Genomic DNA, 17,294 nt, shown 5'->3' with positions numbered 1-17,294 from the left:
ATAAATAAATAAATAAATAAATAAATAAATAAATAAATAAATAAATAAATAAAATCTTTTTAAAAATTAAAAAATTAAAAATTAAATTAAAATTAAAAATTCAGTTCCTCAGTCCACTAATCACATCTCAATGGCTACATATGACCAGTGGCTACCATACTGAACAGCACTGATGTAGAACATTTTCATCATCTCAGAAAATTCTATTGGAAAGCAATTTCCTAGAAGCTGAAAGCAGAAACACAGAAGAGATCATGTGTATGATAGCAAAGGGAGAAAAACAGTGATGCTTTGATAAAAATATAACAAATTACATGCTCAAAGAAAAATAGCTGATGATTCTTGTAACATTTTAAAACTACCACAAAGAGAAAATGTAGTCATAATAAAGGAATGGTTAAGAGGTAACTTTTACTGAGTGCTTCAGGAGTCCCCAGAACTAAAACTGAGTGCCTTACATTAAATATCAGATTAATCCAAAGAACAATCCTTTGAAATAAGTGCTATTATTTTCTCTGCCTTGTAGATGAAGAGAATGAGGCACTGATAGATTAAGTAACTTGACATAGGTACAAAGCTTCTTAACAGATAGACTTTGGATTAAAACTATACAAAAGGAAAAAAAATGTTTACCACCCAATGATAGTGTAGACATTGAATCAACCTGGTTGAATTACTTATTATGTAAAAAAAGCCCTGAGGTAATATGACTTATACACATGCCCTCACACACTCCAGCCTTCACTGGTATTGCTAAAGTCACAAAACATGTTTTCTAAATCAGTCATTATCATGCTAATTACATAATGGTTTAATATAATTATATGTTTCTTTACCAATCTTTATTGAAGTATACTATACTCTTGGATGGGAAAGCACACATTGAGTACCCAATACACCAAAATAATGTATCTTACGTCAATAATATACTAGGTTTTCCTCTAAAACTCATCATTTAATTTCTTATTATGTCTTCATAGGTTTTTTTTAAAGATTTCATTTATTTATTTGAGAGAGAGAGAGAACACAAGCAGGGGAGAAGGGCAGAGGGAGAACCAGATTCCCTACTGAGCAGGGAGCCTGACACAGAGCTCCATCCCCAGACCCTGAGATCATGACCTGAGCCAAAGGCAGATGCTTAACTAATTGAGCCAACCAGACGCCCCTGTCTTCATAGTTTTTGAAGGCATAAACTATGGACCCCTATTCCATCTCTCATAAATGTTTTAGCTTTCTTATGAATTAGCTGAAAAATGTGAGCTCTTTTTCCTTCTCTGTGAGATAGGAAATAGTAGATTGTTAGAAATACATGTTGATAGTCTTGTATCAAAAAAAAAAAGTCACCACTGAGATTTCTGATTTCTTTAATATTCTAAAGATCCAGTTGGAAGATCTAATTTTAAAACTGGCTCGAAAGATCAGATTCAAATGTTTGAATCTGTTTTTACAGGATATCCTCGGCTGACTTTATGCTAAAAAAATTTAACACAGTTGGACTGTCTTCCTTTGGCTATGAAACACCTTTCACAGGAATGGCCATTAAGGTGGGGTTAGAGTATGTGTGGAAAGGAGTTTGAACAGAGAATGTGTGTAAACCCATTTTAATGCAACATGTTCTTATATTAATCAAAATATGTTTTCTGAAATAATCACTTATATTCTGGCCCTATACCTAGAAATATTAGGGATATTCTCAAGGGACTAAACACTGAGCACTTCCGGTTTTCCATTCCCATTAGTTTTCCTGCTGTATATCACATTCAAGTTGTTCTTTAAGCCTTAGTCACTGGATCTGAGTACCTGAAGCAAGAAACTGCCTTCATGACTGGCCTTATTAATTTTTCCTTTGTTATTGCCAAGAATTGAAGAAGACTAAAACAGATGACCTCCCTATTTCAACTGAAGGAGGACTGGACGTGGTACCTTTGTCACTTTTAACACCATTCTTCTATCTCTGGACCAAAAGTTTAACAAATCTGCAAAAGCAAGTATATGGACTCATGATGATTATATTTTATGCTCTGCTTTGCATAAAAAAATCACCTACTAGTTTTAATCCTATCATGAATAAAACATCAGGTTTCTATATTCACAAAGAGAATAGATCTGATTTTTTTCTTTTAATCACAAATAAAATTCTGTGGAATTTGGGATAAAATTCTATATTTGCAGATATTAGTTAGAAAAAGAAAATAATAGCCATGTAGTATTAAGACTCCAAGTTTAGAGGTATAGACACGGACAAACTGAAAATTCCAGGGTTCTCCTAGTGACTCAGGATGTCAAAGCCATATTTGTGACGCAATTTATTTTTTTTTAGATTTCTTTTTTTATTATTTATTTCTTTTAGAGAGAGAGAGAGCACGAGGAGGGAGGAGCAGAAGGAGAGGGACAAGCAGACTCCGAGCTAAGCACAGAGCCTGACATGGGGCTCAATCCCAGAACCATGAGATCAGGACCTGAGCCGAAAGCAAGAGTTGGATGCTTTAACTGACTGAGCCACCCAGACACCCCTCTGATGCAATTTAGATCATGTGGTAAGGTATGCTTGAGTTATGAAGGTAAAATTTTTTTTTTTCTGACACTGATTCCATTTGTACCCTGTTTTTCACTATATTGCATTTGACATTCTATCATTCTTCATCCAAACTTACATGTATAAAACGAGGGGAAAAGATTCTAACAAGAACCCTTTCAACAACCCTTAAATATATATGGTTTCTGCAACTACAGCAACGTGGACCACAGAAATATGATAACTTGTGCAGCAGGAAGGATATTTGGACAATATAGTGTTTATTCTTCTCTGTGTTTGTGTGTAGATGACTCGCTGATCATCCCCAACAGTGGCTGGGGGGCCTTGAGTGAGGGTGAGTAAAGAGAGAAGAAGGAGGCCATTGGACCATCAGATTGTTGCATCAAGAATAAAAGGAAACTCGGGTGCCTGGGTGGCTCCGTTGGTTAAGCGACTGTCTTCAGCTCAGGTCATGATCTTGGAGTCCCGGGATCGAGTCCCGCATCGGGCTCCCTGCTCGGCAGGGAGTCTGCTTCTCCCTCTGACCCTCCCCCCTCTCATGCGCTCTCTCGGTCTCATTCTTTCTCTCTCAAATAAATAAATAAAATCTTAAAAAAAAAAAAAAGGAAACTCAGTATTCAGCTTCTGGAGTTCAAGTTAAGATTTTTCCAAAGAAAAGAGATTGGTAAGCAAGGCTGTATGGAGAGAAAGGATGTTGTAATTCTCTTGGTTCTCACATAACAAATCAACACCAGGCCCGGAGGCCAGAAAACAGCGTTTTTTTATATGCATGCTTGGTTTTTATTTGTGTTTTCCTCCTATGAGAGGAAAGTCCTGGCCATCCTAAGTCTTAGGCATGAGACTGGAGTGGTGAGGAGAAAGCGTTTAATCAGAGGAAGGAAAAGGCAAGTCGAGCCCTTTTGATCTTGCACTGTTTCTGGGACAAGGGAGACAAATGGGAATGAGGAGACAGTGGTTCTGATTTCTTCCCAGTTCCCTTTAGGCCAAGTCTCAGAAGAGAAGGGACGTGGTATTAAAACATACAGATCTGTGGGGATCTCCAAGTACCAAAGCCTTTTTTCCTGCTCTGTCTTGGGGGCTCTGGAAAGAGAACACCTCAGGGGCTGCTAGCCCATCCATCTGGTTGCAGCCGAGGAAGCCATGATTCCACTTGGTTCATGTGCTGCAAGAAGAGTAATATCTGAGTTTCCCGGGGAGCCTGTAAGAAGGGCTGCTAAACCCAGGCTCAATGTGGTCCCACAGCAGACTGCAGTGGACCACATGGGCTGCTGCATAAGGGTCCTCGACAAACTCAGCGTGGTCTGCTGCACCAGGGAGAGCAGCCCCCAGTCAAGTTGAGAAACACCTGCAGGGAAAGCCAGCAGGGGTGGCAGCAGCCAGGCAGAAGCGGAGTATCAGCCCGGTGGGGCCTACTCAGCCAGCGAAAGAAACCCACATACCAGTTAACATAGAAAACTCCTGTACAAGATCAAAATGCTATGCATTCCACCTTGTAGGATAGCTGGGCTTCTCCCCCTGTTTTTTCTTTGTTTTCTCCATGAATATTTGTATAGAATTAACATGTGCTACAATGTAAACTACTCTATTAATGAAAGGAAGGTCAATTTTCATAATCCCTAGTATTTAGAATAAATTCATGGCTTCCCATTTACTTAAGGTCTATTCGGGATACAAAACTTGAACTTAATGCTAATTACTTGAGTTGCTTTATCAAAGTTGTCATAGGTCACAAAAAGAAAAAACAGAGAGGAGTGATGCGCTTATGTACGTTGTGAGTTGAGGTCTGAGTTGCAACATAAAATGAGCCATATAACTAGGAAAGATGAAAACTCCATGAAAGTTGGGGTTTAATTGAGAATCAAAATCTGAATGATTATTGCAATAATTATTTTCATTAACATCCACGCTTCATATCTCAAATCTATAAAAAATAATCTCATTGTATATCATAAATGTTCATTAATATTTTGTATACGTCTGAGATGACAAGGGTGTTAGAACATTTCTTCCATAAATTTAAGAGAAAGAGTACTGGTGAGTGATGGAGGGATGCCTATGAGAACTCAGATGATAGCAACACTATAACAACAACACAAATGCTTCTGCTGACTTCTCCAATGTTGGGTCATCACAAATGAGAGAAGGATGCTGTAGAAGACAAAAAAAAAAAAAAAAAAAAAATCTAGCCTGCTGAACTTAATTATACCTCCTTTAAATATAAATAGAGTGGTGCATATACCCTACCTAGCAGTGGTTTCCCTAGGACTTCCTACTGGACTCCAAAGCCAAGCCCAAGATCACAGAATGAAATAGGGCAATGTTTACTTGCATCAAATTCCTATATTGGCTTTATCTAAAAATGTCATCCAAGATGGAGAATGAAGAAATTAAAAATCTGTCCTAATACCCTAATTTCTTACAACTAGAAGGCTGTCCAGTGGCATTTTATTAGTATGAGGAGCATGGCATAGGATGTAAAGAGAATCTACTTTTATCTCACCAAAAGGGGCTTAGACATTGCTTTTATCCCTTTAGTATATGGAGTAAGACCAGACAGAACATGAAAACATGACAATACCTGTCAAAGTGCTGAGACAGAGAACTGAAGTTAGAATGCAGAGTGTTAATACCACACAGACCTTATTCTTCACACTTCAAGAACACGCAGCAAATCTGTAAAGCACACTCAAGAGAAACAAAGTCTTCCACAGGAATTGGCTAAAAAATACCCACAGTTAAAGACGGTCCTTTGAATAGGAATATATACAAAGGCTTAGGATACTTGGCTTATTAATCAGACCTCTGAAATAATGACAAAATATCTCAGCCTAAAAGCAAAGAACAAGTTAATGGGACATATAAGTGGTTATAATAGTTGTGAAAGATAAACAAACAGGGGAGCCTGGGTGGCTCAGTCGGTTAAGCGTCCAACTCTTGATTTCGGCTCAGGTCATGATTTCAGGGTCTTGAGATTGAGCCCTGAGCCAGGCTCCGCACTCAACAGGGAGTCTGCTTGAGATTCTCTCCCTGTCCCTCTGCCCCTACCCTTCTCTCTCTCTCTCAAATAAATACATAGATCTTAAAAAAAGACAAACAAAACCAGTTTAACTAATGTCTCAATCAGACTTGTCAAATATTTTTTTGAGATACTCAGTAAGGTACTGGAAAGTAATATAAGAATATGCTATATATAATTACTTATCTCCAGTAAACTTTATAGTCTCGCTTAGGGAAATGGCTCCAATCATTCCTAAAATAAATCTTTCCACCTTATACAAAGTCCCAAATTCAAGAACTTCCATTAAGAATTTTTAAATTTAGGGGTACCTCGGTGGCTCCGTCGTTAAGCGTCTGCCTTCGGTTCAGGTCATGATCCCGGGGTCCTGGGATTGAGCCCCGCATCGGGCTCCCTGCTCTGTGGGAAGCCTGCTTCTCCCTCTCCCACTCCCCATGCTTGTGTTCCCTCTCTTGCTGTCTCTCTCTCTCTGTCAAATAAATAAATAAAATCTTAAAAAAAAAAAAGAATTTTTAAATTTAGATAGATATTTAGACCAGATGGACTACAGCTGAAAATCAGAGTGAATTTTCTGGTTATCTAGAAAGAACAAAACCAAGGATTCAGCTCCCCTTGCAGAATCATGCATTAGAGGAACAATTATTTTAGCCTGATTATAGCCCTCACATTTTAATTCACAGCACAGTTCCCATAATCTAATCATCAATGATTTTCAAATAGAAATAATATTCTGTGCTACACTTATTTTTCCCAATTGTTCTATTTTTCTTCAACATATATCACTAACTTCCACTTCATCGACCTGAAAGATGCCCCTGCAGGGACAGGGATATAAAGATCCCATAAAGAGAGAGAGGATTGAGAATGACACACCTGAATCCTCCGTAGGGAAGTAAAGAACCTATGCATGCACACACAGACACACACACACACAAATATATATATACATTTACAAAGTACCAAAGTGAAGTGAATAGCATTGATCCTCATAAATAATTTTACATTTAAAGTTAACAGCTGATGATCCAGTAGGAAAAAGAAAACAATGAAAGACATATATAAATAAAATCTACCTTACAGCAAATTATCTTCTTTAAAAATACTAATCATGTTAGAAACAGAAACAATGAAATAAAAGGTTACTAAACCTCCAGAAATATTTGAATTCCTTCCCACTTACTAACATGAAAGTTTATAAATAAGTTGTACATGGAAAGAAATTACATACAGGTTTTAAAATATGTTTAAGCAGGCATACTTGGCATGCGCAGGGTCAAAATGTACTTCATATTTTACTGAAAATAGAGTCTATCCCTCCTAAGTAAAAGCAGTTCATGTGAATGAAACCAAACACTAAAGTGTATTTTGATAATAGGATATATTTTATATTCAGAAATAACAAATACATTTTCAATACTAACAAATATTTCTTGGTAATCATTCTTTCATGAGCCAAAAATTGATAGTTACTTCTTCTTTCTTTAAAATTTCATTTATTTATTTGAAACAGAAAGAGAGAGCACGAGTGGGAGGAGGGGCAGAAGGAGAAGCACACTCCCCACTGGGCAGGGAGCCTGCCGTGGGGCTCATTCCTAGGACCCTGAGATCATGACCTGAGCCAAAGGCAGACGCTTAACAGACTGAGCCACCCAGGTGCCCCGATACAGTTACTGCTGAGTAGGCAATCATTTAATTTAAGAATCAATGTCCAGCCTATATTATCTGCATTAGCTTTGTACCCTAATATAAATTAACTGTTTTCAATTTTGTTTCACTCACCTAGATGTATCTAAACTCTTCAAATTCTTTGTCCTTTAATGTCATATCAGTTAACTAAATAGTAATCCAGAAGCTCTCAATTCTCAATACAGTTTGTATCTTTCCATATTCAATTCTTTATTAGAAAAAAAATGGAGTTACATTTGTAACACTTTAATCCTAGTCTATGTAAATAAACTCCTTTCCTGGTATCCATGAAGGGATAGAATAGGCCCCGTAAGACATTTTAATACAAGGAAATAAGGTATTAGCCTACATCTTTCACATCTGAAAGATCTTCAACCATCATTCTGCTTCCTGATTATTTCATGTAACAACTCAATCTTTAATTGCCTTCTTTTTGCCAATAATTACTATAAATACATAGATTTATGAAATATGCAAAACCAACCTAAAAAGAAATTACATAAATATAAGTAGTATTTCCATATGAATCACTGGTAGTAGCTTTGACAAATGGCTGGCCCTAGATTATATTATAAACTAAAATGTGCAGCTGAGTAAAAATGAGTAAAATTTATCACTTAACATCTACCTAAAAGAATGGCGGCTATTTGACAGATCTTAATAATTTAGTAATATTGTTTCATGCTTCATTTAACAAGAAAAGATGCAAAAATTAATTTCTCTCATTTGATTTTTTTTCTTTTTTTGTGGCTTGCAAAGCCCACCACTGTTTCTCTTTGATCGGGGCATAGGTCATGAGAACTTCCAAATACAATAGGTTATAGCACCTACTGACTTTTCTATAGATTCAAGTAAGGACTCTGCCTAGGAAGTTCCTAGAGTCACTAAAATAAGAAATAGTCTTCCCATTATTCTAGTGCTTGTTTCATAGTTTCATTCCCTGGCAACCAGGAGCAACTCCCAAATCATTTCTGACTTGTACATGTTTCCCACCTGGGACAAAGACACTCCTTCACGGCACCATGACAACCACACCAGCAACACAAGCGCTTGGGTTCGTGCAGGAAAATGAAAATCCTGAAAGGAAGCTAGGAGATAAAGGCTTACTATTCCTTGTTTCCCACTGGTAGGAAGTAATTACAAAAATTACTTTAACACAAAGCTTCTGGTGAGTGAATAGTTCGTAATTTGATGGGAGAAGCTTAAGGGCCTAGGGGATTAAATAAAAAATATGAAAAGCTGAATGATGTCATCCAAGCACAGCTCCCTCCTTCCCCCCAAAATAGACTGCCTAAAGCAAACTTCTTATGGGCAACAATGTAGACATTCTTCAGAGATGGTCAGGGGTATGTTTTGTTTTTCATCTAAGTTTAGACTCAGATGATTGATTTAACAGTGGAGGTGAACTTTATGACCCTTTATTAGTTGATTAACCATGTTTTTACCAAATAAAATTTCAAAAACCAGTAAAATATAAACTCGTTTTCTCCAAACTGAATGTCCAGAAATGGATGTGATTTCCATCCTCCCAAAGCAGCAGAAATCAAAAAGGAAAAAAAAAAAAAGAGTGAAATTCAACTCTCCCCCCATGATGAAGTAGATAAGGTTCTCTTGACAAGTTTTTTATCATAGGCATGAACAGCTTACGATGAAAGGATGGCATTTCTTTGCTAGGAACTGGCAGAACCATGTGTTACAAACACCTGCCAATTCTACACTGGAAGAGATTATTTACACTGCCAAACATAAAACTGTTTTAGGTCTTAAAAGAGTAATTCTAAAGGAGAGTACTGCATCTGTGATTTTACAAGTTCAATATATTTTTAAACAGTTCTTCACATTTTTCCACATTTTAAAAAACAATACAACTTCCTTATGAAGAGCTGAGGAAAGAGAATCTATGTAATATATGGAAATGGTTGCAGGTTTGTGTTATTGTTGAATCATAGCATATATTATCTCAACAAGTTCAAAGCTGTGAGTGACTTTTATTGGAAACCCAGATAAATATTTTAAGAGGATAAGGAATCAAAATAGATGTTTGCTTTTCATCAAGTGTAATAGCTTAGGGTTCCTGAGTGTGGTAGAAGCATATTTTCTGCTTTGCGTTTAGTTTTGTGTTTGTGTTTTGAGGACACAATGTCCTCCTCTCCTATAGTGATAGGTAGCAAATCTCTTTCACGGGCTTCCAACTCTGTGCAAGGAACACCTTCTGATTCTCATTAATATGAACTTGGAAAAGAGAGAGAAGAAGGCAAGCAGAGACATTGCAAGCATCCACGAGCCAATACGTGTCCCCTGACTCCAAGCTAACCTTTACCCATCCCTACCCCAACATGTATATAAGGGCATTCATTCATTGACGCTGACATATGATTATGAAAATATACTGTGCATTTTTTTATTCACTCACTTTTCCAATGGATCTTTGAACTCAAATATCCAAAATTATACCCATTTGTCATCCTCCATCAAGCCTATTTCTATTTCTCATTTTCAATACCTGAATTCTGGAAAGAGAATCCTCTAGTGTTTCAGATCAGGATTCTGAGTCATCCTTGTTCATTCTCTCTCTCCAACCCCGATATATACCGCATCAAATAACCCCATCAGTTCTACTTCAGTCTCAATCCAATTTGTCTCCTTCTCTCCGTCTCACTTGTATCACTTAGTTCAGAACATAATTGGTTTTAATTTAGCATACTTGCTCCAAACTACAGAAATTAAATGAATGTCAGTTCTGAGTTGCTAAGCTGACAAAGCAACACATGTGGCCACGCAATTATGGAGACAACTAGCAAAATACAGCAGGATGTTTATTTATAGGGGCCCTAATGCTGAAACTCTGTTGGGTGAGAAGTGCTTTATTTATGATAACAACTCCTGATGACTTGCTGTCAGAGAAATTTATGAAGACCGTGTCCCTCAAATGCATTTCTAAGTACATCTTATGTATTTTAATCCTCTTTTAATAACTTATTGAAGAAAGACTGCATGTGTCTCCTCAAATAATATCCTGAGTTGATCCAGACAAAGCACTATTTTATATGATACTATAGCTTTCATTTATAAATCAATATACCTTCTAAACCTAGAATCTGTTCAGTTCTACATTTGAGAATGATGGAATAAGGTGTAAAAATATATTCTTAATTTCGGTTGGAAAGTATGTAGTCCATGAAAAAGCTTGGCTCTCAGTCATGTGACCAAGAAGTGAAAAGAAGAATTTTAAAGTTAAAGTATAGTACTTAAGGTTCTGAATCTGAATCTCTTTTTACCCTAAGAAGACATTTGCATTTCTGAAATATATGGTTATAATTTAAGATTCTCAAAAGGAAGTAAATTGATAATCACTAGCAACTCAGTTCAGTCAGAACTTCTAAAGTAAGAAAATAAAAGTTAAGCTCATACTAAAGTTTACCATGGAACATATGTTATATATGGAGTCAAGTTTTAAAGTAATCGTGAATCAAGAAAGGAACCCCTCCTCCTTTGACCGATGATTGCTGAAAACCTTTCCAAAATGTATTTTATGGCTTTCTTCAACCATAAATTAATCTTTTCACAATTGAAAAATCAAAAATAAAGTCTTCAGTGTCTGCATTCTTAAAAACAACTCATTATAAGATCAGAGTAAGTCGAGGCTGATGCTACTTGATATTTTAAATAATTTTCTAAATTAATGTCCAAAATTGCCTTAATCTCATCTAATTCTTATAAGTTTATATGCTCTGACTACTAAATTATTTTTCTTAATCTAGTATCTAAAAATACAATAGGTATTAAACATAGTATTTCTCACAATTTTCCTATTTCAATTGAAAAAATCTTCTCTCCTTTCCGTAAACATTAGACCACTAAGAAGTACCAGGACTGATATTTATAGAAATGGATCCCCTCAGGGACTGAAATGGAGCAACAGAGTACAGCTTGGTGAGACTACTGGTATGATGGAAGGAGCAATCGGGAGGAAAGTCGCAGTGACTTATGTATTAAGGACGTTCCAGTCCTCAACTACAATTCTATAACATGTGGGCCACGCTTTTCTAAAAGATATTTAACCACTGCCTCACAAAAGATATTAGATATCATTAACAACTAAACTACAGAAAAAGTACTGTATCCTATTATCTGTCCTTTGACATAACCAGTCTTCTGATTTAGAATGACATTTTTAAAACATGAAAATATAAATGAGAGCTAATAGGAATGTATTCACAACATGAAGGCAAGCAATGCCTAACTGTTCAACTTTAAACTCCTAACATGTAAATCTTTGTACAAAATAAGTAACATTAATAATTAATAGCAGTAACAACAGCTAGCACTGGTTAACCATCTACTATTGTTGAGGGTTACATTCAACAATTTGCATATATTATTTCCAAGACTTATTATAATTGTGCAATGTATTTTAATTCTTTATTCACAGATAACTGAGGCTCAGAAAGGTTAACTACTAATCTAAGGTAACAGAACAACTTGATGTTTTAGAGCTATTATTCGCATCTGTCTAAATGCAGTGTACTCTCTTCCGATAACACCACAGTGACGCTCGCTCTAGGACAGGCACTCATTTCATAGTAATGCACCTATTAATTGAGTGCTGTTGTTTCAAATCAGAAATTTCTCAAAAACTCTTCAGGCTGAGTTAACTTTAAATTTATTTTAAATTGTACTATTCCATTAGTATGGCATATTAAGGGAAACATGGTATCTGAAAATCAAACTTGGTAACAACTCTCAGGAGGCAAGATATCATGAATCAAGAATCAGATTGTTAAATTAAGAAGATTATTTATATTCCTGACATTTTCCCTGGGGGAAATTTCTATTATCTCTAATTCAGACAGTTGGCCTGACAAAAGGAAATACAGACTTTTTGAAATTTTGCTAAAAAAAACATAGATTCTCAAATTTCCTTTCTTTTCCATAAAGGGAACTTCTATACCCAACTTATAAAAACATCTCTTTAATAACAAATCACTTCCAGATTTCATTAAAACACACAAAACTAGAAAAGCTTCACATGCCATAATTTAATTGACTTTAGTGGTCCAGCCTATTTTGAAATAAAATTTGGCAGAATCACTCAACTCATTCTCTCTCCCATATTATAAAAAGGTTTGCAAAATAGACCTCAAAGTCAAATAGCATTCTTATTTTCAAATGTGTCTATCACATATCTACCTCTGTGCCATGTCAATATATCTCATTTTAGAAGTTTGAAAATAATACTAATAACTCATAATTTAGATACTTCTAGAAAACAAAAATATTTTCAAGTTTTAACAGAAGTGAGAGAAAAGATAATTTTAATGTGAAACTTTAATAGAAATCATAAGTTGCAAACATATTGGGAACACAATAATGCACTGGAATAAAATAATATCAATAATACTATATTCCACTATGGGTTTAAAAAAAGGCAGGCCATATTTCATGATTTATAAACTTCTTTCACTACCTCCACATTCTGCAAGAACACATGACTATAACACTCTCTTAACTGATTGGGAGAGTTGTTTTCATCATATCTTAAAATTATGGTTAATTATTAAGCCTTGTCAAAGATGCCTACCTCTGTATTGGCAGTCGTAGGACATGTTTACGGGAGCCCGTTCTATTGCTGATCTCTTGTAGACAACATGAATCCTTCCATTTTTTTCCTCCATCTGCTTACCTCTTTCCAAAGGCTCAATGAAATATTCCTCATCATCACTTTTTATCATTCCAGCCTAGAGAAAGCATAAAATGTGTTAATTTTAAAAAAAGAAATATCTGTCATCTTTAGCTCACAAGTACCTTTTTAAATGGCAAGAATATAATTTGTGAAAGCTCATGCTTTTTCTTTCCACTTTTGGCTATAAATTTAATGTGGTTAAGTAATTCATATAAGATAGAAATTCATAAATGGTAGGAATAAAATAATTCATTAATGTATAATAAGAACTTTACACAGGGTAAGAATAAGAAAATTACACAATGTATCATTTCATTAGACTGCAAAAGAAGTGCATTTATATATTCTACTTGGTATTTTACCTCTAAAAGAAATCTTATAGGGGAAATAAACTCAAGAAACATCTCCAATATCTCATAATCATCCATTGTGGAGCTGCTGCCCACGCATGGTTAGTATTTTTTTTTTAACTCATTTACATTTTCCTTCCATACCACTATGGTATGAGAAGAATGAGTTCCTTTAAAACGCCTCTTTAAGCCTTAGTGGAAACCCTGCATTTCCAATATTTATTAATTTGAAGAACCAACTCATATTTGTCCTATCTTAAACTAACACTTGATGATTTTATACATATTTTTCCCTCCTCAAGCCTAATCCTTCCCTACTAAAAAAGTTATGCTTGCATTCATTGCCTTCTACCTCACTAATATTTAGAGTCTTTTTCTGGCTGTTTCCTCTTTTATTTAGAAAATACCAGGACTATATTCAGTACTATAGCTGAATAGAAATGATGGCTTTTGTCTGAAATTGGCTCCTCATTAGGTATCAAGTCCACATTACAGTCAACTAGTTACAGCTCATATTTCTAATTTAAAGGTCATACATTAATATGTAGTAAATTTAAATTTCTGTGCTTTTTGAAAATAAAGTTGAAGAAATAATGTATTAGTGTGGGAATTGTAATTATTTTGGAAATACACATTGGATCTAGAAGTAAGTCATATTTTTCTTCTGAGGCCCTTGGCTTATTCTCCATTTTCAAATACAGGATCACTAGCTCTCATGAAACATGGGCTGGGCTTTGGGGATACTCATCCCTTCTAGCTGTCGTTCTAACGGGTCCACTACTCTCTGTTGAGGAACAGACACATGAAAGGTAGGTACACCTTCCCAAATGACATTTGTTTGCAGCAAATATGCCTGACTGTAGCTTTTCTATTGCATTCAAATCTGTTCCCTGGTTTCCATTCTGACTTCTTCCACCTGGCATGCTCTATGCCCTCCTTCCCCTGTGTAAGCTTCATGGGGAGGTCTTAGAAGCTAGGGTGTCCCCACATGCATTTCTGCACTCACCCTGATGCTATGCACAAACAGCCCTTGACTTTATGTGACCATGGCTCACGAGAAAACATCACCACTGCTCCTTCACCATACTTAGTCCTTACCCTCTTGAAGAAACTTCTAGCCTTCACTAAAAAGAACACTGAGCTGATGGGCATTGGATATTCATGCTGACCTTCGAGACCTAACTCCCATATTTGGAGTTGTTTTCTCATCTGGTCAATCACCCTTCCCCTACTCCTGTACTATGAAATGCAGTGTTTTTTACAAGGGGCCTGATTAATCTTTACCCTTCAGAGTTGTTCCTACTGTCAATGGATCTCCTCTACAAATATAATTTCCAATATTTTTCTCATGCTTTCCGGTTGTCATTTTAATCTCTTTAGCATTGGTGTCCTATTCTTGTATCTCTTTTTACCAGTAATTTCAACATCACTGTTTTTACCCCTCTCAGGCATGTATGGTTTAATAACGTTCATAAAACACATCCAAACTAAGCTTGTACCATGTCCAAGGCTTAAATGTCCAGGCTCATCACTAATGCCATCCATTGGTGGTAGGCAGTATTAAAGTATTAACTGGCTTTATCTTGGAAACACTGGTCTGTTGATATACATTTAAATTTATAAATTGAGGTATATCAGCATGGTGCTTATTCATCTTTATTCTAGTCTTTTCTTTGCACCAAATCCATCCAGTCACCATGTTCTATAAAGTTTCTTACTTTCTTATCCCATCCTTCTATTTCCACCACCACTTCCTTAGTTACAGACCTCATCATTGCTCATCTGGATTACAGAAACTGCCTCCTATCTTGAGACTTCCCATAAATCAAAATGTTTCCCCCAGATGAGTGCCTAACTGTAGATGGAAACAGTGGTCAATGAAGCAACTCTGAGCACTGGGCAATGGCTAGTGTGGACACTTGAAAGTGATGGGGAGGCAGTGAGGATTAGCTCACATGCCTTTAAAAAACATTTCTACATACCTCCTATTGCAAATATTCAAATCCCAGGCCCCATGATATTACTTTCCCCACCAAGCCAGATTCCATTTCCTGGCTCTTTTTACAGTTGGCTGTGAACCGTGTTACTGTATCCTACCCAGGGAAGTTAAGTGGTAGTGGTGAATACCAAGAATAGGGCTAGCTCAATAAAACCTCCCATGTGGGCTTCCTTAGGCTGTTTCCATTATGACTGGGCAAACACAGGTAATACAAAAATTTAACACAGCTCAGCCTCTCCCTTAGGAGGCAATGAAAATTTAAGCCAAGCTGAGGTGATATCAATGGCAAGGCAATGCTGGGTCACATGACCCCCGATAACTCCATGGTCAAAACATCTAAGAGCCTACCCTTTTATTCATTAATTTAAGCAAAGTTTAATTTAAAAAGTACCTTATCTAAAGCACCATACTAACTCTGAGAAACAAACTGAGGGTTCTAGAGGGGAGGGGGGTGGGAGGATAGGTTAGCCTGGTGATGGGTATTAAAGAGGGCACGCTCTGCATGGAGCACGGATGTTATATGCAAATAATGAATCATGGAACACTACATCAAAAACTACCAAAAAGGGGGGGGGGGCTATCTCTGCATTACTTCTTATAATTGCGTGTGAAACTAAAATTATCTCAAAATAACAATTTTAATTAAGAAAATATATATGATCAAAAACATTAAATAAATAAAACACCATTCTAGACACAACAGTAAATAAAAGCTTCTCAAAGATATGGTTTGTTTGCCCTCTAGTTTAGGGTAATCTAGTCAAATAAACAAAATATATACCTACTGGTAATCAGTGAGGTATGTTACAGAAAGTCCAAAAAGTAAGTGATACCGCCCTTGAGACTCAAATCAAGTGAGATTTTTTTTCCCCCACAAGTTTACTACACACACACCACATTGTCAGTAGGAGCTGTTCATTCTATATCCAAAATGACTTAAAATCTATTCCAACTGAAATATCGCTAGTCCCCATGGGGACTTCACTTTGGCCATTGCTATTGTTCACACTGTCTCACATTCTCCTATAGCACAGAAGCCAAAATGGCTCTTGCAAGCTATCATATTATTTTAGACAAATGAGAATGTGGTAACAAATGGGCAGGATGTGTAATGGCTCAACACATAAGGTGCTTCGTTCTTGCTCACATAAAAGCTCAGGGTAGTTCTAGGTCAGCTGGGAAGGGGTTCTGTTCCACACAGCCATGCACGTGTCCATGCTGAAAGTGGCTCTACCATTTCATAAGGGGCTCCCAAGTTTGCCCAGTCAGAAGGCAAACAGCATGAGGAAGTCCCCACGGGAGGTTTTTATGAGCTAGTCCTAGCTGTGGGGCTATTCACCACCACTCACCATGTAGCTATTTACCGCTACCTTTTACTTCCATGCATAAGATACAGTCACACGGCTCCAAGCCCACTGCAAAGAGAACCAGGAAATGGAATCTGGCTGGGTGCCCAGGGAGAAGAGACAAGTGGATTTTAATGAACAGATGGCAGTCTCAACTTCAAGTAAGATCATGTCACGCCTTTGCTTAAAACACTTCAATTGCTTCCCATTGCACTTAAAACCACACTCCTTCTCATGGCCTTCAGCGCCTGCCTCATCTGGCCCTGCCCATCAACCTCAGGCGGCTCTACACTCACCTGGCTTACTATGCACCATCCTCAGGGCCTTTGCCCAGTTCTGTTTTTCCTTTGATATTTCCAACCTCCTTGTTGCCTCGGGCCTTTGAAATGTTGTCGGTTCTACTTAGAAGCCTCCTCTCCCAACATACCACACTTTCCTTAGTGGGCTATTTTTCATTCTCTGGGGGTCTCAGCTTAAATGTGAATTCCTTAGAAATTACTTCCTTACCTCTACCTACATTAGGTGCTCCCGTCTACGTTAGGTGCTCCTGTCTAATGTGGCATCATTCTGACTCAGAGCTGTGTGCTCTTTGATCTCATGACCCTTCACACAAATTTCAGGTCGTTTTACCTAAATGTTAAATGTATTATCCTCTGTCTCCCCAAGGGCCAACTCCTA

At 36.8% G+C, this 17,294-nt stretch overlaps 1 protein-coding gene across 2 annotated transcripts in view; it reads right to left on the bottom strand.

The window, feature by feature from the left end:
• ADAMTS3 (ADAM metallopeptidase with thrombospondin type 1 motif 3) overlaps positions 1–17,294 on the bottom strand; it is a 251,245-nt gene that overhangs the window by 126,973 nt on the left and 106,978 nt on the right. For both annotated transcript variants that reach the window (XM_035004838.1, XM_035004839.1), the window contains exon 4: positions 12,820–12,976. In XM_035004838.1, the coding sequence (XP_034860729.1) occupies positions 12,820–12,976 (157 nt within the window). The remainder of the gene's footprint in view (positions 1–12,819; positions 12,977–17,294) is intronic.

Source organism: Mirounga leonina, unplaced genomic scaffold (assembly GCF_011800145.1).
Source record: "Mirounga leonina isolate KUSES-001 unplaced genomic scaffold, KU_Mleo_1.0 Mir_129, whole genome shotgun sequence".
Classification (NCBI taxonomy): Eukaryota; Metazoa; Chordata; class Mammalia; order Carnivora; family Phocidae; genus Mirounga; species Mirounga leonina.
The sequence above is the reverse complement of the archived record's forward strand: the minus strand, read 5'-3'. Positions and strand labels throughout refer to the sequence as shown.